Below are 25,240 nucleotides of genomic sequence, written 5' to 3'. Positions count from 1 at the left end.
GCCCATTGATTTTTAATTTGACCAATTAATATTCTTGTCTTTTACATAAAGCGGATTAATTCCCTTTTATCGCTTTACGAACGGACTACCTTACATATTGGATAATTAAATTTGTCCCTTTGACAAGCCAACCTTGCGGCACAGTCCGACACCAGACAATGATGAAGAAATAAAAATTGAATTAATTAAGCCCGCACAACAACAAAGGATTCGCATTCTGGCGTTTTATCATAGTGAATTATAATTTTAAATTTAATACGTACGATACAGCGAAATGGTATACTGTTTTGAGTCGTGTTTTTGCGGACATCAAACTCATGCATCGCTGCTCCTAAATTGTTATTCTCTATATTCTGATATGCATCTAATGATGTATTTATAGTTTTATCTTCAAGGATGTCTCGATCTTTAAGCAAGCGTGTTGCTTCAGCCACAAACGGATTTACGTTATTACCAAGCATTATTTTTTTATATACATTGTACAAACATGTTGTGTCTCTGAATAAACGCTATTATTTAAAGTGTTCTTGCCACGATTTTTTGTTTTAATGAGTTCCCGATATTTCGATGCTGTTACAAGACCAATGACTACAGGTGGTACTGTGATGGGTCTTCAAAGTAAAAATGATATTAAGATCCCGCTTAAAACAATTCTTCTCTGTCCACATCTCGTCATGTTATGCATCGATTTTATTACGTGCGAGGTCTATTTGCATTGTTGGTCTTATTGGTATCAGTGAACCTGTGCAAGTAAGATACGAAAGGAGTATACGCGTTAAAACATATTGAATACGCTATGAACACGATAGGCAGAGCGGCTTGGCTCTGCCCTAGGCATTGATGAAGTCCATGGGCGATGGTAACCATCCACCGTCATGTGGGTCGTATAGTCGTCTGCCTACAAGGACAATTAAAAAAGAAAGAAAATAGAATAATATTTCTCTTATAAATAAAAATACTTAATTTTAGATTTTCTTTGTAAGATACAAACACAGAACTGGTAGGACGTCTTGCGAGACCGCAGAGGTAGGTACCACCGCGCTGCCTATTTCTGCCGTAAAGCAGTAACGCGTTTCGATTTGAAGGGCGGGGCAGGCGTAGTTAAAAGTGATACCTTAGAATTCATGTCTCAAGGTCGGTAGCTGCATTTACGTTGTAGATGTCTATGGCCTCAAGTAACCACTTAACATCAGGTGGGTCGTGAGCTCAATAAAACACAGAACATTGTACCTCGCATTCAATACACCTTTTAAGTTTATAGTTTTAATCTAGCTATCAAACTCGCACACGTATGTATACAAATGTCGAAGCACAAGCAGATGCATTTTTTGTTTTACATAAAAATAACATTACTCGACTCTGACACATTTTCAAGCCGGTTCATGTAATACTCGTACGTAAGTGCCCTCTCTCACGCTTGTGGTATCGGCATCTGCTTGTATCCAGTTCAGCTATAACGGTAGCTCATTAATAAATAATTATGCGTACATTGCATTCCTTGGAACCTAGGTGCGTATTGAAAAGAAGAAAAATTTGCAACAATATATAAATTGCCCTGCACTCTCGCTCGGGTTTAATATAAAATTTAAAGTTTTAATGAAACGCTTCTCAATTTTACCAGTATCAAAGGTCCTCTTATGTCCAACGAAAACATTTCCAAATGCTGGTAATGAAACGATCCACTAATGGTGCTTTTAGGTACCTCAAGCACCGGTCATCGTCGATCAAGGGCTCGACGAGTAAATTAACTCACAGACACAGCCCACTGAGTTTCTCGCCGGATCTTCTCAGTGGGTCGCGTTTCCGATCCGGTGGTAGATTCTGCGAAGCACGGCTCTTGCTAGGGTTCGTGTTAGCAACGTCGTCAGGTTTGAGCCCCGTGAGCTCACCTACTAGTTAAGGTTACGCTGATATAGCCTCTCAAGGCTCTCAGCTTAGATAGGAAAAAAAAGCAACATTAAAATTCCTTTGAGTTCCACTCTTGTTGAAGGTTGGAGAAAATCCAGTCTCAAATATACCTCCATATTTTCCTGTTTCTGCAAAGGGTTTTCTATGTTCTTCTAAAAAAAAAATTCATAGTTTATACATTTCTCCTCGCGTGACAGAAAAATGGTAACTCTATTAGAAACGATACACAGTCGAATTATTAATATTCAAACTGAATAACATAAATTTTACCATAATAGGACACGGAACACTACTTACTTACTTTAAACAAGGCAAATTACAAAACATTTAATTGCCGCACAGAGGTGGTTTTTGTGGATCGAAATAACATCGAGAATGCCTTTTTTGCGTACCGCCGACAAAACAGGAATTAAGCCATTGTTAATAGCACGTCGTGTGTTTCGTTACATGAATTACGTAACCATTTCGGAATCGGACCTGGTTTGGACCTGGTGTATTTAATATCGGCTTTTTTCTTTTGTACTTACCGTCGTCTTAGGGTCTGGACGTGCTTATGCGAGTGTCGCGTCTAGGAAAGCGAACATAATATCTGGCACCTTTAGAATTGAAGTCGCTTAGGTAATCCAAAATTCTTGTTTTTTTTTTGTAAACGTCAAAATTTTTATTGAAGAATTGTATTTTTTCAGTTACGATTTTAATAATTTAAGCCTTAAAGCGCTTGATTTAAAATAGACGAAAAGTTCTAAACTAAAACTTAAATTTAATTTTTTAATTTTATAAACTGATAGAATACAGGTTTATAAGTTGTTCAAAGCATAGAATTTATTTTCTTTATTTTTTTTTGTTGAGCAATTCTAACCGTGTGTATGTATGGACATTTCAGGACTATGCAGGTTTTTCAATTCAATTTGGTTTTTTCAGTATTTCTGAACAATATGTAATACGTAAATAAAACGTTAAATAGTATATTACTATAATATTATGTTAGGTATTTACGAATGATATGATACGTAGTCTCCATTCCATCGCTCACACACAGTTCGTGATTGAACGATATTTAATCGTGATCGCCTAAGTAATTTGTAATAATTCCTAACACATCCCTGGCAAACACGGTGTCAACGGAAGAGTGTCTGAAGTGAAAACTAATAAGTCGCGTCGATGAATCAGAAAACAATACACAAAAATCATGTTATTTTTTTAAATATAGTAAATTCGATCAAGTGGCAACCCTGATCGCTGTCTATTAGTACAATATAATTTCGAACAATGAAAAGCACAGTAAAAAGTTAAAGAGCTTCGTTAGACGATAATTTCGAAGTCATTCCACTACGTATATTTCGTTTTAAGCGCTTAATTAAACTATTATTAATTCTGATTCAAATCGGTTGTCTGCGTTGTGTTATTAGTGTGCGTTTTTATACAGGGTGTTTTGTAGTTCTTACTCATAGTCCTGTTCCTTATCCTAGTATGTTATTGATGTTTTGTTAATTTTTGGACAAGAAGTAATGCGTTTCGGTTTGAAGGGTAGGGCAGCGGTTTAACTATACTGAGACCTTAGAACTTGTATCTCAAGGTGGGTGGCGCATTTACGTTGTAGATGTCTATGGGCTCCAGTAACAATGTTACACCAGGTGGGCCGTAAGCTCGTTCACCCATCTAAGCAATTAAAAATAAAAATAAAACTACTGAACGTATTTTAATGTATTAATCCCAATGTAATTAATTAATAGATCAGAATTCAGCTTAAACATCGGAATAATACGTAGGCTATAAGTTACCGCGATCAAAATACGAGAGGCGGCGCGTGCATAGTCTTAATAGAATAATGTATTGCATTGAATTAACGACAGTCAAAACGGAGTGGGCTTCGTTTGTCGTAGATAATCGTTAACCAGTTCAACAAAGGTGGCAGTCCATATTATTATGTTTATTTTTATTAATAATTTCGCAGGGTAATCATGAATACCACGAGTTTCCCAAGAACGATGAAAAATGTAATCGCTTTCATATCTTGAAGCCTTTGATATCAATTACTAATCTTGGTAGAGTATTTTATTGCCTCGCTGAGAACTATAATAAAATAGGCAATAGGTATTAGGTATTGGGTATTATGTATTAGATATTGGGTATTAGGTATTGTCTATTTTCAACGCGAACCAGTCATGTACTCCAACCGATGGCAGAATTCAAATATTGATGTATATTGTTTCTTGTAACATTCAACACCAGGTATGGCGGAAGCTCGCTCACCCGTCTATGCAATAAAAAGCTTTCGTCTCAATAGTATCACTACATAGTATAAAACAAAGTCGCCTTCTATGTCCCTATATCCCTATGTATGCTTAAATCTTTAAAACTACGCAACGGATTTTGATGCGGTTTTTTTTAATAGATAGAGTGATTGAAGAGGAAGGTTTATATGTATAATAACATTCATTTAATAGTGTAGAAATCAATAATAAATTACAGTTTCCGAAGCGAAGCGAGGGCGGGTCGCTAGTCTAGGTCGATACATACAAACCTAAAATTTCAAATATTGTGTATGTACACCGTGAGCTTTTAAAAAGTAAGAAAAAAATATTCGGTAGTACTGTAGTACATACTTATTTATAAGTACTACTTTATTAATTATCCATGGTTTAATTATCGCTCTGGTCCGGTTCGATTGGAGATGCCCCCTGCTTTGGATGTCAAATCGAATGGAATTTATTTCATTTGTTTTTTTGATCATTTGGCGCGTGATGCAGCCGAGCACATGTAAAATTAACTATCATCATTCGTTTGTAGTACTTCGAACTTATGGGTTAGTAGTTAAGATACAAAATTGCGTAAATGTAACGATCTCAAACAGTCCTTTTGTTGATATGAAATAGTCATCATTTAACATCTCTCACTATTTAGTTTGTTCTTTTTTATCTATTTTCAATGGACATATTGTGTCCTCCTAAATAATGGCCTTCGGTTTACATCTGATCACAATGTTTTGATAAATTACTATATAATTGATCTATTCGCCTGAAAGATAGGTATTTCAAGAAGGAAATGCTGCTCTTGATTTTTTCAAATAAACATTTAGATAGTTGTATTGCCAAAGTCCCCAAAAAAATTCGCGATAACATCGGGTTCGCATTAAATATTAAATTGACAAATCAATATTTTAAATGTTGAATTGTTTTAATTGTCATCACGATAGACTAGTGACGACAATAGAGGTGGGTATTATGTCACTATTCCTGACCTCAAAGTATTTTGTGTGGTATTTTTTTCATAATACATAAGAGATTCCTTAATAAGATTATAGGCTGTGTTTCTGCTTATGTCTATGAGTGATTGTAACTACTCACCATCAGACAAGCAATATGTTTGGCTGTATTTAATAGTAAGAACTTATACTAAAGTTTTAACGTGATAACGTCTTATAAATCGATGAACATCGGCTGCACGCACGAAAACGTGTCACGTTCCGCCTGAGCCTGAGTGTGCTAGTGAGAGCGCGGAACAAACGATAGAGAGGCACGATCGACCCAAGCGTTGGCTTGTGACACATTTATATCTCTTCTCGCGTGACGTCAGAGCCCGCAGTCGAATAGTTATGCTACTGACATTATCATGTAAAACTATGGTCCATAAACCAATCTTACAGGCAACCAACTTTTCTTTGTAAGGAAGTTTTCTGGTAGTGCTAGAGTTTGATAGAGCTATCTTCAACAGTATCTGGATCGTCAGACCGTATACGTACGTACGTGCTAATAATGTTATTAATAGAAAATGTCTTAGGTCAGTAAATCTAAATCAATAAATTATTAATATCGAATACAAACTTATTGTTTAAATTTAAATTGAAAAAAATGAAACTTAATTTTTATTGAGGATATACAATATCTTCTCTCATACTAAACGCTCGATTTGAATAAATTAGGTGTCGATGAACTTACACGTGTCTTTGATCTTTAGACGTCAGGGGAACAATGAGTCGACAGCGGTTAGATTTTAGGGGAATTAATTAAGTACACTTTTAAACGTATCACGAATTCGACGCGGAGTCAGGCAGCGACAGACAGCCGCCTGAGGGTATAAATGATGAAAGAAATTAAGAATTAAAGAATTAAAAGCTAAATACGGAAATTCGTATATCTAATAATAAAAATGGGAAACCTCATTGCGTGATTTCTCAATAAAACAATGTTTTTTCCTGTGTCATTTGAACGATAAACAGCAATTACTGTTTTAAGGAAAAACTGACAGTAAATAATGATATACCTATATTAATTTTGCAAAAGGACAATCCTGTTTAATAGTAATACAATTTTTTATTAATTGCTTTATTTCATTAATAAGAAGTAAATTTTATTGAAATTAATGCATAATTTTGTTAAATACCTAGAATCGTAAATAAGCTTATCTGGCGTTAAATGTCTCCGGAAACTTATAGACATCTAAAAATGAATACTGTCTCTAGGTAAAAAGACGAGGTTTTAATCTGAATTTTATATTATGACGGGTCGAACTTTAAAATGATCTCACTACTGCTCCGCGGCAGAAATAGGCAGAATCAGTAATGAAGCAAATATATTTATTGCATGTTTTTGTTACAAGATGCTCTCGAATAGATGTGTTAATTACGTATTAGTAAAATAGGTAGGTTTTACTGGTGGTAGGACCTTTTGTGAGTCCGTCGGGTAGGAACAACCACCCCGCCTATTTCTGCCGTGAAGCAGTAATGCGTTTCGGTTTGAAGGGTGGGGCAGCCGTTGTAACTATACTTGAGACCCTAGAACTTATATCTCAAGGTGAGTGACGCATTTACGTTATAGATGTGTATGGGCTCCAGTAACCACATATCACCAGGTGGGCTGTGGGCTCGTCCACACATCTAAGCAATAAAAAATAAAAATAAAAAAGTTACCTGTCTGTGGGATTTGAACATGGCTACAGTAGTATCAAGCACACTTAACGTCTTATCCGTTAGTCCACGATAAAAAAACTTTTGACTAGAAGTATCGACTTTAAAGTATTTTACATTGCCGGTTTTGTATTGTGAGTGTATCGTCTCCTGTTACTTTATGCCGCAATGGATTCGTTCAGTTTGAAGGATGAGACACATTGTTCAATATAAGTATGACATCGATGTCATACCTGATATTTCGCAGTGGCGTTCACAAATAGTATGTCCACGGGCCGCAACATCATTTGTATTGCTAGGTGAGAGATTAGCTCGATCGCTGTTGTTGAGCAAAAAGAAATTGGAATCACTAAAGAATTCTTGCTTTGTTTTTCCTAGGGTCCTAACTGTCGTCATATAACAAGATGATTTCATATCTAAAGTAAGACGCTCTCGTGATCACGTCACCATATTCACTGGTTTAATGGATTAAATAATAAGGGTTAACGCTCACTAAGCGAAGTATAAAACGGAACGAAGTATCTTTTTTTTCTATAATGAAACTCAGGGTCTGTTGATAGGAAGGTTTATCATGAGCTTACAGGGGTAATCACTAGTCAGCCTACTTCAGCGTAAAATGCTGCGATAGCCATTAAGCTACATGTCATAATACATATTTCGCTTTCATATCTCAATGTGGGTAATGCCATTGACAATGGCATTCATCGAGTAGGTCGTTCTAGATTACCGTCAGTAGGAAAAAAAATTAATAGATAGTAGATATAAGCTATTGGCCGATTTTTTTAACATGAACTCCAAATTCCGAATCGAATGATTCACACACTGGCGCGACTTGCATTCGTAGACATTTTAGTTAATTCTGCCAACTCCAGTACTCAAAATAATTATTTAATTAAATTAATTTGCGGGGATTTACTATAATATGTCGAATGAATTTGTAAATATGTAACGTTAGGTTTTCAGTTGAATTACGAATTGGGTTTATTGTGCTGCTTGTCAATGGTATGTTTGTAATGAATCAGATGAGTCAAAACAAATGATAAATTTACGAGTGGTAGGGCGTATTTTGAGTCCGCACGAGTAAGTACCACCACCCCGCCTATTTCTGCCGTGAAGCAATAATGCGTTTCGGTTTGAAGGGTGGGGCAGCCGTTTTACTGTAAGAACTGAGACCTTAGAAGTCATGTCTCAAGGTAGGTGGCGGCATTTACGTTGTAGATGTCTATGGGATTCGGTAACCACTTAACATCAGGCAGGCCGTGAGCTCGTCCACCCAGCTAAGCAATAAAAAAAAACATGACCAGTGTTTAGCTGTGCCCAAGACAAAATGACCTAAGAAATCGTTTCAATCCAGTAGAACAAGCAGTAAGTACTTAGAAGGCACAAACATGTTTAAATATAATAACATACGATATTATTGCACGCATAATAAGTTCATGAACTGGTCTACCTTCCTCGTCTAATTAAAGGACCCTCTTAAATGTCTATCAAGATGCATTATCGCGGGCCTTAAATTATAATTGGATATGATCTTATGTCTTTAGCGGCGTCACGATATCACAGTTACTCTAACGTTATGATCTTGTTGATGACAGATCACGAATGCCCGTATATTAATTAAGATTTGATTTAATTAAGAACTATTAAGGTCCGGTCTTGCTGAGCTGTGACTATCACGTTTTCCACAAAAAATCAATTTCATACAAAAATCGCAGTGGTTATGGTGAACACGATAAAACAGATATTACACATTGAAGTCGTCGTGGCCTAAAAGATAAGACGTCCGGTGCGTTCGTGTTGAACCGATGCACCGCTGTTCGAATCTCGCAGGCGGGTACCAATTTGTCTATTGAAATACGTACTCAACAAATGTTCACGATTGACTTCCACGGTGAAGGAATAACATCGTGCAATAAAAGTGAAACCCGCAAAATTATAATTTGCGTAATTACTGGTGGTAGGACCTGTTGTGAGTCCGCGCGGGTAGGTACCACCGCCCTGCCTATTTCTGCCGTGAAGCAGTAATGCGTTTCGGTTTGAAGGGTGGGGCAGCCGTTGTAACTATACTGAGACCTTACAACTTATATCTTAAGGTGGGTGGCGCATTTACGTTGTAGATGACTATGGGCTCCAGTAACCACTTAACACCAGGTGGGCTGTGAGCTCGTCCAACCATCTAAGCAATAAAATTAAAAAAAAAAAAAAAAAAAAAAAAAAAAAAAAAAAAAAAAAAAAAAAAAAAAAAAAAAAAAAAACTCAACGAAAATTGTCAAAAAATATTTCATCTTATATTTGGCATTAGATATTGTTTTTCTTAAGAATGCACCTCCTTTAAATTATGCCCAAATTACGGAATAGACACTTGACTATATCGGGCATCACACCTAATAATCTACGGCTGCTAAACAAAATGTTTGCAGACCTATTAAGAACCGAATACAAACTTCATGAATGTGACCTACTTAACATCTGCGGACCGTCTAGTCCGACATTCCAAGCGTTCCTAGGCGAGGGGACCACGTAGGAGATTCGTCCCCCTTCCCCAAAAAAAAGCTACTTAACATGGGCTGCTATTGTTAAGACTATCTAACTAGTTCAATACTCAACCTTTATAACTCAACGTTTGTAAAGCGTCGCTATTTATAAAGAAAACTTTACCTATATAAAACACTAGCTTTTGCCCTCGACTTCATCCGCGTGGAATAGTTCACAAATAATACTTTATTTTAGAACAAATTTGGTTAGCATAAAAAACGTTATTGTGAGCCAACCTTAACACATAGACATATGCTGTCACGGACTTTTTTTTAGATCTTTTAAAGGGGAACATTATTTTAGCGAAACTTTAACCGTTTCTGCAGCGCACGCAGCGGAAGCTCTCAAAAGGGGGAAAAAACCTGATTTTGAAACATTCTTTATCCGCTCCGCTTGTATTGGTATTAGCGTGATGTTATATAGTTTATAGCCTTCCTCAATAAATGGGCTATCTAACACTGAAACAATTTTTCAAATCCAACCAGTATTTCCTGAGATTAGCGCGTTCAAACAAACAAACTCTTCAGCTTTCTAATATTAGTATAGAGTATAGATTTGTTAACAAATATATTTCGCTATCAGTATTATATTTGTGCAGTAAATTTTGTCGGCTCTCTATCGAGGCTCCTTATCGTTGGATTATTAATTTATTGTAGGGCCTCTTAATATTTTGATTAAAAACTACGAAAACGTTTACGTCTACTTTCCAGGAGACAATCGATTTTCAACTTTATCATTAAGGGCATACCATCGAGCACGGAGCTATGGAACGAAATTTCGACCTATATTTCGTTCAGACGATTAATTTTATAGCTGCCGTCGCAATGGCCCTCTGAAGTTTGATAGTATTATTGAGAATACCGCCTTTATTATTTATCAGACTCGTGGTTTCATGCACGCCTCGCATCTCCGAATACTTTGGACACGTTTTTTTGAAGTTATACTTCTTTAGGCGCGTTATGAAAAATTGATGAGAGTGAAATTTTACGATGCGCGCGCACCGTGACACAAAATTAACAGAATGAAGTTGCCCACTAAATCGCTCATTACAACTCGAACGACGTAACTTGGCGAGTCTGAATATAGCTGCAGGTGAACTTTCCGAACCGTACCGAGAATTACCGAATTTATACGATGTCAAGAAATATCCAATATGCGTGTTTGAGGATGTTGTTTAATCGATTTTTTTTCAAATTGATTAAAATTTAAATAAATAAAAAAGAAATAAATTTAGTAAAAATAAAGTATAACTTCTTACGCACGTACATAAGTATACGACCCTTTTTTTTATTGCTTAGATGGGTGGACGAGCTCACAGCCCACCTGGTGTTAAGTGGTTACTGGAACCCATAGACATTTACAACGTAAATGCGCCGCCCACCTTGAGATATAAGTTCTAAGGTCTCAGTATAGTTACAACAGCTGCCCCGCCCTTCAAACCGAAACGCTTTACTGCTTCACGGCAGAAATAGGCGGGGTGGTGGTACCTACCCGTGCGAACTCACACAAGTGGTCCTACCACCAGTAAAAATACGTATCATATAAGCCATACAGGACATGAGGGAGAGACCAAATAAAGGACTCGAAATATATCGTATATAGTCCTCCGCTATAGCGTCTCGCTAAAATAATGACGGGGCTTTAAAAATCGTCGTTCACAAATAAAATAAGACGTTTTCCGCCTCGCAAAAAACCGGAATATTCAATGCTTCATAAATAAGCAGCGCGTTGTATTCGGGCCCAAGTCGATCCGCAAAAAGAATGAAACCGACGAACGGACACAGGATTACGAACAAAAAAAAAAACGAACCGAAATTCATTTTCATCTAATCAGTACCTATACATATAAATAACGCGTTCGATTTTTTAACTCAATATTAAGCAGACGATACATTGAAGTGAGATTAGCGATTAATTAAATTCGATTTTCGTTCCATTACTTGCTTTGAGTGCGCTTCCTATGATATGAACTAAGCTTTGAAAACTGCCGCAGCAATGTACTTTGTAATTTCCGTCGAAGCAGCATTGTACGTCACAGAAAATCCTTAAAATTAATACGACCTCGGGCGCACCACCTCATGTATTTTCATATTTAAAGTAAGCCAATTCGCGGCCGAAGACAAATACTTATAGTTCTCCATCACATTACAAATAGCGTTTTAGGATTATTTTTTTATTGCTTAGATGGGTGGACGAGCTCACAGCCCACCTGGTGTTAAGTGGTTAGTGGAGCCCATAGACGTCTATAACGTAAATGCGCCACCCACCTTGAGACTTAAGTTCTCTAAGGTCTCAGTATAGTTACAACGGCTGCCCCACCCTTCAAACCGAAACGCATTACTGCTTTACGGCAGAAATAGGCAGGGTGGTGGCAACTACCCGTGCGGACTCACAAGAGGTCCTACCACCAAATAAACCACCACCATATGAAAGGCTTAGTCACACTGTATATATTTGGTCGGTTTTATTTATTTATTGGACACATTAGAATCGTAAAAAACAGAAATATGCATGTAATAGTACCTTGCCATATCTCATCTCATCAGCAATTCTCGACCGGTACAAAGAATATCTTACGAATGTTGTAAATTGTTTTTTAATGATCAATTAGCTTTTACACTGGTTAATTACCGTCGAGCAGTGTCGATGACCTCGTCGAAGTTGTGATAGGAGCTTTCAAGGTCAACGCAGCACTAAAACTTTTATAAACAATAAAAAATTAAGTACAGCGTATGTGTCTTCCTGCTTTTGGATTTATACACATCGTATAAAGTTCGTTTTATTAATATAATAATGATCATAATTTATATACAAAATTACGGTGCTAATGACGTTTATCATAGTTGATGTTAGTTTTTCTTCATCCGGATAATTCCGCCAATTAGGGACACGAATAGCACATCTGGTTTCAATGCAGTTCGTCCACATTTTTTTTTTATTGCTTAGATGGGCGGACGAGCTCACAGCCCACTTGGTGCTAAGTGGTTACTGGAGTCCATAGACATCTACAACGTAAATGCGCCACCCACCTTGAGATATAAGTTCTAAGGTCTCAAGTATAGTTACAACGGCTGCCCCAACCTTCAAACCGAGACGCATTACTGCTTAATGGCAGAAATAGGCAGGGGGGTGGTACCTACCCGTGCGGACTTACAAGAGGTCCCACCACTAGTAAGGTAGTAGTAGTAGTCGTTTTCAATTTCATGATAAGGACGTAATTCACTGTTTGATTCGTATAGGCTTAACAGTGATAGTTCTTAATTGATTAAATTTGGTCGTCAAAAAACCTCCAAATTATAACCATTTTTGAGCCATACCTTTCTGATATTAGTCTTTATGTAAATTTACAAAAAAAGGATTTGTTCTACCATGTTATAGCGCAGAGGGTACTCAGAACCAATTAAAAAAAAGGTTCTTGTTTCTCTGATCTAGTTGAGTTCAAGAAGCAAGCAAGAATACAAGAAGCAGCGTTATTCGGCAAGTGTAAAGTCATCTTAAACTCCAAACGTCAACAAGGTAAACTTCAAAGAGCCTGATTGTTATTTATTACATCAAAAATGCATTAAAAAACGAGAGTTTTACCCGTTGCTCTTACTTCGAATGTTAAAGCATTTTTTCGGCTGGTTTTTATTGAATTTTCTGTTTTGATTGATTCTTATCATTTTTTGTTTATTAAAAAAAAAAATCTATCGGAATTAATTTCATATGTGCCTAAAACTTACACCAGTTGATAATTAATGACGTAAGATTTTATTTATTTATTTATTTAATCAACAATGTTTCAACAGCATTTAACTAGACACAGGGTACAGAGGATGTTGTCCCAAACATGAGCCAATTAAAGAAACACATTACGTTTCCAAAAAATGTTAACACAATTAATGAACAATTTATCTCAATAATATTGAATGGCACTAAATGCGAACACGAAAGCAAATGCAAATTTATAATTTATATCAAAGCCACCAGCTTTGGTTCGTTGACTTTCTAAGCTTACAATTAAGCACTAAAAAGTTGACCAAGAATTAATTAACCGAGTAAGAATAAGCAACATTTTAAAATCGGATCAGATAAGGGTTTTTTTTAAAATATTAGACAGATAGTGTGCTTTACAAGCTATGACGTCACGTTTTACGTATGTATAAACATATGTACATATTATTATATATTATGTATGCGCATATTCATTATGTGCACTGTTAACAAAATAATTCATGCTACAGAAGAGATCTTAATGGAAATAAAACGAACAATTTTTACTTATATATAAATTTAAAATTTGAGTGGGTTTATTTATTACGTAAATGTGTGAACGAGCTCACGGACACCTTGTATTAAGTGGTTATCGAAGTCAATAGATATCACAACGTAATTCCGCCAAAATGAAATACAAAATTTCAAAAAACCTGTAAAAAACCTGGATAATTATAAATTAGTCTATTCATAAGTTTACTTATGAATTTTCTCACTTTTTCTAGAGAAATCTCAACGCATTGCGTCACATGCGGCAAATAGTTATACTTTAGTGCAAATTCTTGTTTTAGTCCGTTGTGTCCAATTTGTCCTTCCAAATGACTCATAACGAAATTACATAATCCCGAGCTTTGTAAAACTTTTAAATAAAAAAATATATTTTTTTATCCTATTCTATAAAATATTATAAAATCAGAATGAATGATGCTAATAAAAAAAAATACATATCATTTAATTACTACACCATTTAATTACACGTAATGAATCTCGTGATCTGGCGTTATTCATCCATGCCTCTCATTCAGCGGCCTTTGGGATTCCGACTAATACACACACAGTCATACAACATACACACACAATCACGAACGTGAAACGTTCACTAGTGCTCACGCTTTTTCTAGCCTGACCTGTTAGTAACGGAATCGGCCACGTATCGTAGGTCGCCTCCTACAAAATCGGAGTCGGGCAAAAGTATTTCTCCAGCCCCAGCTCGGCGTCGGGTTTTAAAGTTACCCACACAAAGTGTTTTTTTCTTTTATTATAAAAAGTATGTTATTTTTCTGCTTTTTATTTCGGTTTCCTATTGAAGAGTTTTGAGTTTCTTTTAAGTCCTTTTTTACTGTAGACAAGCGGTATCAATTATAAATGTAACTGACTGTCGAAACATTTTGACAACACCAAAGCCAGCACTCTCTTTAAGATATCTATTGTCGTTCGAATTCTCATCTATATAATAACAATGAGACCGGCAGTGTAGCAAACGAATGCAACTCATTCCTATTTCTGTGATCAGTGTGGTCATACTAATGACATGCGCTACAGTAAAAAAAAACGGGTATAATTGTATCCTTACGTAGTTTTTGGAACGAAGTTCCTTATGGGACGAAGGGGTACACTAACCGGAAAAAAACGTCCGTAACGTAAGATTGTTTCTATTTAGTTAGTTATCAACAGATGTCGCTACACGTAAATTCAACAATTCCTGAATCGCAGTGACGAGATGTTACACAGTTGATAGACGTTCTCGTATTTCTCTTGCTAAATCATACTTACCTGGTGTAAGGGATACCGTGATCATGCAGGCGGTTCCCCCAGGGCGAGGCTGCTCCATTGCACTGCGGAGTGGTTGACCCTGGCGATTATTTTTGTTTTGATCAATAAAAAATCATAATAAAAATTTTATACCCAAATAATTATTTTCTTGATACATCGAATAGAATTTATAATAAGGAACTTCGTTCTTATCCGATGTCGCACGACACAACACATCTTTTTGTGATGATGAAACGCAACCCTAAATACAAAACTAACTAAACTAGTTCATTCGATTCGTTCAAAATCGATCATCGTGAACCGTTTTAAACGTTATTTCAATACACGTACCAATAAAAGGGCCCCCTAATGGGACGCATTCCCACGAATTTTAATTACAAAAGAACATTTTACTATTATCCATTGTCGAAACGTGGGAGGGTCCCGTCGGAAAGCAATAAATTCTGGTCGAATAATCACTCGCTTTCGAATCGATTAGTTTGACTTACAAATCGATAATCGATCCAGACTGATGGGTGGGGTTCTTTCCGCACTATCGATTGATTTTTTTCCCCTTTCCTATTTTTATACGAAACAAATACTATTGTTACGCGCGGGATAAATAAAAATTCTAAACATTTAGAACACTTGAGTCGTCGTGGCCTAAAGGATAAGACGTCTGGTGCATTCGTATCTAGTGATGCAACGGTGTTCGAATCCCGCAGGCGGGTATCAATTTTTCTAATGAAATACGTACTTAACAAATGTTCACGATTGACTTCCACGGTGGAGGATAACTTCGTGTAATAAAAATGAAACCCGCAAAATTATAAATTGCGTAATTACTGGTGGTAGGAGCTCATGTGGGTCCGCGCGGGTAGGCACCACCACCCTGCCTATTTCTACCGTGAAGCAGTAATGCGTTTCGGTTTGAAGGATGGGGCAACCGTTGTAACTATATTGAGACCTTAGATCTTATATCTCAAGGTGGGTGGCGCATTTACGTTAGACGTCTATGGGCTCCAGTAACCACTTAACACCAGGTGGGCTGTGAGCTCGTCCACCCATCTAAGCAATAAAAAAAATATCACACTTCTCTCTATAATAAGAGATTCCTAAATACTAGGCAGGTACTACTGCTAATAACTAGTAGGCCGCGATCTACAATAATGCGAAACCACCTAGTGTCGTATATTTATATTTTGTAATACTCATAACCTAATTCACTGTTAGATATTTTACAAAATACAGATTAATTATATTATAACTAGATCGGAACATTTATAGTCAGTCGTTTATATTATAACACACCCACAAAATACGCTCTGTTATGATTTAGGAACGAGAACAATGGGTTCGTCGATATATCGACAAACAATTGAAAACCGACGAACCCGTAACCAAATAGGGCTGAGGCTCTCAAATTTTATCTTTATTAAAAAAATATATCTATACTAATATTATAGAGAAGAAAAATTTATTTGTTTGTTTGTATTGAATAGGCTCCGAAACTAATGAACCGATTTAAAAAATTCTTGCACCGTTTGGAAGCTACACTATCCCTGAGTGACATAGGCTATAATCTTTTTTTTTTTTTAATTGGGGATCCTAGCTAAGACTCCAATAATGTAACGCAAGGTTTAAAAAAATTACCGAAAATATTCTTTACATCGCGTGCGCTGCGAAAACTATTGATGATAGAATAAAGTAATCTATATCTACACTAATATTATAAAGAGGAAAGATTTGTTTGCTTGTATTATATATAACTTCTGTTCCGTTTACATTGATTTACCAATAAACGTATTTGTTGAGAAATACTTATAAAATAAATACAACTTAAAAAAAACTGTTATTGTAGAACATTGACTGTTAGCATTTGTTTGCATCTCTATTTTTGTGTCACGTTGTATGGTTTATGCAAATGTCAACAAATACTTAACAGGTTACTACTTGGCATTTAGCATCTTCGAATGTATTATTAAAAATACTTCCCTTATACCACTGCTGTAATAATACTGAAAAACATATCGAAAACTATGATCCGATGTATGATGATGATATGATGTATTAAAAGCAGTAATGCGTTTCGGTCTAAAGGGTAGGGCAGCAGTTGTAACTATACTGAGATCTTAGAACTTATATCTCAAGGTGGGTGGCGTATTTACGTTGTAGATGTCTATGGGCTCCAGTAACCACTTAACACCAGGTGAGCTGTGAGCTCTTCCACCCATCTAAGGAATCAAAATAAAATAAAAACCTATTTCGATCCAAGGATGGTTGCGAATTTACATAAGCACATACCACATCCACGAATACAGGTTTATAATTCAAGTGGACCAATACTGCGTACGTGCATCCAGTAACCTAGTTCAGTGCCAGTTTTCCGCCTAACTTCGTAGAATCTGGGAGAGAAACTGCGTCGTAAACAACCCTAACATAAACAATAAGTCTATCGGGGTAGCGTTTGATCGCGTTTAGCATACCGCATTCAAAGGATTCAATTATGTTCATTGAATTGCGTAATCATAACTAGTTCAGTTCCAAAATAGCGTAAAGTGTGTCTAAGAGACTGAAGCAACATTGTACCATAGTTGTCGCAACGAAAAAAATAGTGCTAATAATATACTCCAGTCTTTCCCAAAGTAGGCGCTGCAGGCCTAAAGGGGGGCGGTAAGACACACAGAAAAAAATAGGGGTGTTCTGTGTTGAGGCTTGCGAGGCGATTTGTGATTTCATCTAGGAGGACTCTTAGACACCGAATGAGCTTTAGTGGTTTTTAAGTAGATTAAAAAAAGGGGGCGCTAAAAATAATTTATTCTCAAAGTGGGCAGTAGACAAAATAAGTTTGGGAACCCCTGATATACTCTCAAAAAATTTACATACTCAAATTAACGTACTCATTGCAATGTAATTGAAAGTTGCTGGCTTCTGTATTGAAAGAAATTAACACATTGGCTTACTTAACGACATTCATCTTTTAATGTACTTTATTGAGGTTTGGATAGCCACTCAACACTGAATAGCCTGTGAAGCGGTCGGCCAATCAAGAAAAAAAGAATAATAAATACATTTTCTTCCTCTTTTTAAAGTGTTTAATAATGGTAGAGATTTTTTTCGCGGCAGAAGTGGATGCCGTAAGCTTTGAAGAAATCAAACGAGAACTTATTTCGGTAACAAATAAAAAATATTATTAAAATCAAGTCCATTAAAGAACGAATTAGTTTAGATAATATTAAAGACAAGACCGTGGACCAGCAGGATGCCACGCTTAAAAATAAAATAATAAGAAACAAAATTTGATTTTCGAATAAAATGTAATGACCCTTAATTAATGTAGGTTGAAACAAAATTGGCTATATTTAACAAAGGTACGGTAATTTCCGTAAAATATTAAATTTCAATATTGGAAAACAGCTTAATGAAGTGTTTATGTAATATCTTTCAATAAAAGCTTTTAAAGATTTCAAGTTTCTATGGGTCCAATCTGAGCACATTTCTTTGTGAAATATCTGCCTATCTTTTCTTTGATAACTCCCCGTTCTGTTGTTAGCCTAATTGGTATACTTCTTGAAATCAAATGTTTTTGTCCATTAGAACATAACTATTGAACTAGGACTCCAGTCGCTCGTTCAATCAATAGTTCATTGAATCTCTTCATGATTATCAATCTTATCTCATTAATTCACTTTACGTTGCGTGATCATCAATGTCTTATAGATTTGAGGTTCCGATTGTAAAATGTAAGAAGCGTGATTGAAAGGATCCAATAATTCAGTCCCAATCAGTTGCCTGTTGATCAAATTGAATAACAGCGATGAAGACGTATAGAAATTTATTTGAGCTTCCTTTTTTTTTCCATTTGAGTTTTATGTAGACCGCAAGAAAAATAATATAAGCGTTGCTCACAAAACCGATGGATTTGTTTACTCTAAGGATTTCGCTCTTCATAAACCTAAATTAGGCTCTGAAGTTCTGTACCGACTCCAATTCGCAATCCATTACTATTTTTAGACGTCAATAATCTTCTCGTACGGGGGTACGGTAATAGAATGATCCATGACCCTTTAAGATCCTTTATAATCAAAGAGTACGTAGTCAGGAGACTTAATATTATTTTTTATTCCAGATAAATAAAACGTATTCTATTATTATAATCACAAAATGAAAACGATTGAAGTTACGGGTCTCTGTTTAAATAATATTGGACAAGTGTAATATATATTTTTTAATACTGTTTTAAAGTAAACGAAAATGCTACATCGTTTTGAAATAAATATAACACTCAGGTTCCGCCATCAGTGTCGAGATACAAAGTAAACAAACACTGTACATACCGAATAATAAAAGATAACTCAACCGTCCAAATAAAATGGACGATGTAATGCAGTCTTCTTCAAACTTATTATTATATTACTTCAAACATATCAAAGTTATAATTTTTTACTGGTGGTAGGACCTCTTGTGAGTCCGCATGGGTAGGTACCACCACCCCGCCTATTTGTGCCGTAAAGCAGTAATGCGTTTCGGTTTGAAGGATGGGGGAGCCGTTGTAACTATACTGAGACCTTAGAACTTATATCTCAAGGTGGGTGGCGTATTTGCGGTGTAGATGTCTATGGGCTCCAGTAACCACTTGACAGGAGGTGGGCTGTGAGCTCGTCCATCCATCTAAGCAATAAAAAAAATTCATTAACATTTTTATCACTTTCAATAAGTAGATGAACTTGATTTAATAAATTGAAAATAGAAATTGTTAGTATCACTATAATACCAAACCACCATTATAATTGCTTCTTTGATTGAAAATTAAAATCGATCGATCTTAAAATATTTCCAGATTTAAAAATAATTGATCTATTTTATAGTCTTGCTTCTTTGATTGGAATTTGAAATCATCAAGCTATTTATATTCATCAATAACTTCTATACAGAATAGATACAAATGTTTTATTTTATTATAATTGTTAAAAATTAGTTAATATACCGATTGGTGATAGGAAATTTGGTTTTATTTTATTTATTTATTTGGGAAACAAACACTACAATACAAACATATAACATTTAAAAAAATAGCTAAAACAATAACTAAATATGTTTCCACAATCAAAATCACATATAAGTAAAAAGTGAACAAAAAAGAAATTAAGAAATTTAAGTTATAAAAAAACAAAAGCAACACAATACGCACATATTATTTTGTACATCAACTTACACTATAAGACTTTATTACTCATCAAACCAAATCACCTTATAAATATTTTAAAATAGCTTTTCTATATGCTACAAGTGACAAGCAAAAAATGTCAGCATTAGAGAACTTAGCATCACACAACCTACAAGATCTACGGACAAAAGAGTTAGAAGCATATTTCGTTCGAGCCGTTTAAGCGACATTTCACTTAATAGGGGGACGTTTATCTTTGTAATTAACGATCCGTTTTCATTTGGTATTAGCATCAACACTTCGATCTTTTTAATTGAAATTCAATTAAGTTTATCTCGTTCAAATAGCTGCTGAAGTTTTTTTGTTCTTCCTATTCGTACACTCTTGACAGAGTGGTCGTGGTCATGCATCAGTCGGATCCTGCGATACCGATGCTCTCGCGATGCGACGCCATGTGGCACGATGTTTCGCAGAGTGAGAGCAAACATTTATGTTGGAGTGAGTAACAGATTTTATGAGGTCGGTCCATCGTGTTGGAGATCGTCCGCGAGATCTTTTGCCCTCGACTTTCCCTTGCACCACCAACCGCTCAATGGAGTCCTCATTACGAGTGATGTGCCCGAAGAACTTGAGGATTCGTAATTGGACTGTTGACGATAGTCTCTCCTTGATGTTGAGCTCTTTCAGGATCGAAATGTTGGTACGGTGCGCGGTCCACGGAATTCTGAGGAGACGTCTCCAACACCACATTTCTAGTGCGTCGATCTTACGACGGTCTTGCATCCTCAGCGTTTTTTTGTTATGTTGTTATTACTTTTCAAATTTTTCCAAATTTTAAACTCTGAATGGTTTTCCTGTAAAGTTGCAAAAATATTGCTTAAGCCAAATAGCTTTTCATCCCTCGATACGGATTCGCCATTCTAAAATCAAGATAGGAGCTCTTCCTACACTAATTTTGAATGACTACTCAAAAGTTTCATCTACGCTTTGTATTTCGTTTGATACACCAAAGCCCTCTTCGTCCAACGAATCTCAAACTTCGATGTCAAAACGGATGGTCGCTCCCTAAATTTTAAATGTCAAATTATGAAAACTAGTGATCCCGCAGTACTTGAAATTCGACTATAATTAATTGAAATTATAAGTTTGTACACTATTATGATTCTGTTTTCAAAGACTATTATTATACTTCTATAATCACAAATTTCGCCAAGACTACATATAGAAAAATATTGATAAAGACAAACAATATTTAATCTATTCTCAATTTGACCACAGACGTCAAGACAAAAGTTTGACAATAAATAAATAGTATGCATGCGTGTGTGCGTCAAATACATGGGAGTGTGTGTAATGCTTTTTTTATTGATTTAATGTATCTTTTATGCATTATTTAAAAAAAAATATTAGCATTGTGCACTCCTTCTCTATATTCTCTATAAGTGTCGGAAATTTCATACTCCGGCCGCGCAATTTTCGTAAAAAGGGATACAAAGTTTTTGCTTCACGTATTAATATTATTAAAATAATACACAAATTGTTCTCGCGCAACCGCGTCCGTTTTCTGAGGCTGTCCGTCATTTACATAATGCATTCCATTTTTCACGAAATGCTGTACGTCTCTGACACATTGTTTCGTGTTTATATAACGGATAGTAAACGTCAAGTTTTTGACATCTGCCAGAACCCGTGACGCACGCGTCCAGTGCATATCTTTATATTCTTTATAGTTTTTACATTGCTCGACCTGAAAATATTTCCGTATTTAAAAATAATTAATTGATCTATAGTCATTGAAATAGGTTTTTTTGATGATCAATCCTTTTCTTGAAAATTGAAAATTTTTTGACAACATCTCGTGTTAAAAATTGTCGTATATTCTATTAGTGGAACGTACTCGACAAATGTTCATGATTGACTTCCACGGTGAAGGAATAACATCGTGTAATGAAAATCAAACCCGCAAAATTATAATTTGCGTAATTACTGGTGGTAGGACCTATTGTGAGTCCGCGCGGGTGGGTACCCTTCCTATTTCTGCCGTGAAGCAATAATGCGTTTCGGTTTGAAGGGTGGGGCAGCCGTTGTAACTATACTGAGACCTTAGAACTTTTATCTCAAGGTGGGTGGCGCATTTACGTTGTAGATGTCCATGGGCTCCAGTAACCACTTAACACCAGGTGGACTGTGAGCTCGTCCACCCATTTAAGCAACAAAAAAAAACCTTTTTTTTTTTTAAAGAAAACTAATGCTTAGGACTCGTGTCTCAAGGTTGGTTTCGGAATTTACGGTGTTCATGTCTATGGGCTCCGATAACTAAAACCAATTGGGTCGAGAGCTCAGACAACCATTTAAGAACAAAAAAAAAATCAAAGCTTCACCAGAACGATTGGTCTACCAATAAGAGTGAGATCATAAACCGAGAAATTTAAATTATGTCAGTTACTAAGAAGAAAACTGTAATTTAAATTCTAATTTAGCCATACTTCGCATTGAGCATCGCTAAATGAATAAATTACTCGCAATTATTGAAATTTCTTAGACACCATCCGTCGGACATTGCTTGTGATAATATGGTCAAAACCTTAGTGCAACTAACTGCAACTAACTGCAACTGTATCCTTCTTCAAACGAGGTTTGTGGAGAGTATTAAGCGGTAGGCAGCGGCTTGGCTATACCCCTGGCATTGCTGAAGTCTATGGGCGTCGGTAACCACTCACCATTAGGTGGGCCGTATGCTCGGCTGCCTACAAGGGCAATAAAAAAAATAGTTTCGAATCAATCTGCTAACAAAAACAAACATAGCTTTTGCTATAATAGATGATGTAATAGATGTACATAATAACGCCTGAAGCATTGGCTATTATTTGATTTTGCTTACTGCTTAGGTCCATCTTTTGATTTTTTCGTAAGTCGCACTTTTAATATGTAACAGGATTATACTACCAGTCCATTTGAGAATTTTACTTGATTCTTCGTCGTTACCAAATACAACACAGTAACAGTATAACGTTTATAGTGGCTTTCGTACTGTCATTTTGTATTTTCTTTTGTTGAATTCTTGGCTGAAGCTCAATACATACGTCTGCTTTTAAAACTACCAGAAAAAAAAACATAAAATAACATAATTCTGTTAGTGACTGTCTAGAAATTAAATTAATTGTCTCGTTTCGGTTTTAATGAGCGGGAGTTTTATAAAAAAAATAATGTTTATAAATTTATATTTTAACGACAAAATTAAGTTTGTGTACAGTGTTTTTTACAATAAAAATGACTGCTACCGAAGGTATGCTGAAATGTTTATTACATATGTTTTTTTTTTTTTATCGGATGGTACTTTCAAACTCATTCTATAATTGAATGATGCTTGATTATCGGAACCCGACAACGATAAATGTGCCAACAATCAATTTTTTTGTACCCAAAATTTATTTATCAGGTCGAAAACTGTTTTGACTAACACATATTACACATATAAGAATTGAGTACCACTTTTAGATTAGCAACAGTCATTAATTCTCTAAAAATGATATCTAATCTGTCACCAATGTCGAAAAGTGTAATAGCAATCATATTGTCGAGATCGATAGGTTCATTATCACACACGATCGTTGAAGATCAATCGTCTCGCCAATAGCCCGACGTCACACACGTCCTTCGCTGATCGCGATACATCAAAGACTTCTTTTCCCGAACGGAAACAGAAAGAAAACAGCCGGTTTGTCGTGTGACCGAGTTTTTTGCCGTGAAATCGTTTGTGCTTTAATCACCCGCTGGACTGCCAGACCCAGATGGACAGACGTTTCAAGGAGTTAATTTTAGAAAATATATTTTAAGAATTCGATTGAACTAGATACCGAACTTTGTGCTTGGATTTGGCTCTGAAGATGTTTGAATTTTTCAAGAAAAACCTGATTAGCGCTAATCAAAATTTCATATCTCATTCAATAATTAAAGATCAAGATAAGATTAAGAGTATGCAGAAAACTTAAACAAGAGTTGCTATGACAATACATGGTTAGTTACATTTGGTAGATTGTCTTATCTTCTACCATGTTCCTTTCAATATTATAATTTTTATAATGAAATTCCGTTTTTTGTCCACAGGTAGTGTAAAGTGCATACAAGTTCTGATGTTCGGTGATCGGGGATAACGGTGTGTGCGTGTTGAATGCAAGTGTAATCGAGCTGGCGTGGTACGGGGCCGGCGGGGGCATGCAGGCCGGGGGGGGCTGGTTCCTGCCATGGACGATGGGAATGCAGAAGTTTGCGGTAGCGTTGCCAATGGGCGGCATGGTGCCATTGGTGCCTCCGCTCTTGGCAGCGTTACCGCCCGCACCGCCCCCTCTTCGGCTTATAGCCCCACCGCAGATTCAACATCAGGCACAACCAGGCAGAAAGGTAAGATACGCAAGTCCATAATAAAAGAAATTTGGGCATAAGCATCCCCGAACTTATTTACGTTTTAAAATTATGATCTCATACGTATACCGAAATACTTAGAGTAATATCTACGTTTAGCTTAATTTTCCTCGCCAAGATACCTACAGTGAGGAAATAGACAAATCGTTATAATTAACAGTAACTATATCAATAATTATTCTGAACTATAATTTTGTTGATCAATATAATATTGAAGACTAATGATGAATCTAATGACAAAATGTAAAATGAATGAAGCATTCTATACTTACGGCATATCACAAAATGGTAGATGAACTGCACCTTAAAATAGGGTATGATAATGGTTGCTTGACAATGCGAAGTACTTTACGAAAGGAAATTGAAATTATAATAATCCTTAAACAAAATTAACCATATTGAAGTACAGCATGTTCATAAAGTAAGGTTTTAAAAGAACAAAAGAAAAATGCACATTTAAGAGAAACCATTTCAAACGCGCATATTTCGTACGGAGCATTTATTTCAAGGAATCCGAATATTCCATTGAAACCACCAGATCATAACTCTAGTCTATTGGTCTCCTTAACAATGCGCCAACACAATCAGCCTGTCCCATCTCCAATAAAACGGAGGCATACATTTCCTATCATTCCTTAAAAAGAATCCTCTTTGTAATTCTTTTATTTTACCTGTAAAGACCTACGCATATTGTGGTCGTTAGGAGACTCTGTTTTTTTTTTAAATAATAAATCCATTATATAAATTTACATGTGATGGTATTCATTTAGTCTAATTTATAAAGCTACTAATGCCTA

General features: G+C 35.9%; 1 protein-coding gene across 5 annotated transcripts in view; it reads left to right on the top strand.

The window, feature by feature from the left end:
* Positions 1-25,240, top strand: part of LOC114243704 (pseudouridylate synthase RPUSD2) — a 469,381-nt gene that overhangs the window by 353,779 nt on the left and 90,362 nt on the right. For 2 of the 5 annotated variants that reach the window (XM_089740441.1, XM_089740440.1), the window contains exon 2: positions 24,129-24,422. The exons of the other annotated variants lie outside the window; for them this stretch is intronic. In XM_089740441.1, coding sequence (XP_089596567.1) covers positions 24,237-24,422 — 186 coding nt within the window. In that variant the 5' untranslated portion in view covers positions 24,129-24,236. The remainder of the gene's footprint in view (positions 1-24,128; positions 24,423-25,240) is intronic. 5 annotated transcript variants of the gene reach the window in all.

This window comes from Bombyx mandarina, chromosome 04 (assembly GCF_030267445.1).
Source record: "Bombyx mandarina strain Sakado chromosome 04, ASM3026744v2".
Taxonomy (NCBI): domain Eukaryota; kingdom Metazoa; phylum Arthropoda; class Insecta; order Lepidoptera; family Bombycidae; genus Bombyx; species Bombyx mandarina.
This window is presented reverse-complemented; position numbering and strand designations above follow the sequence as displayed.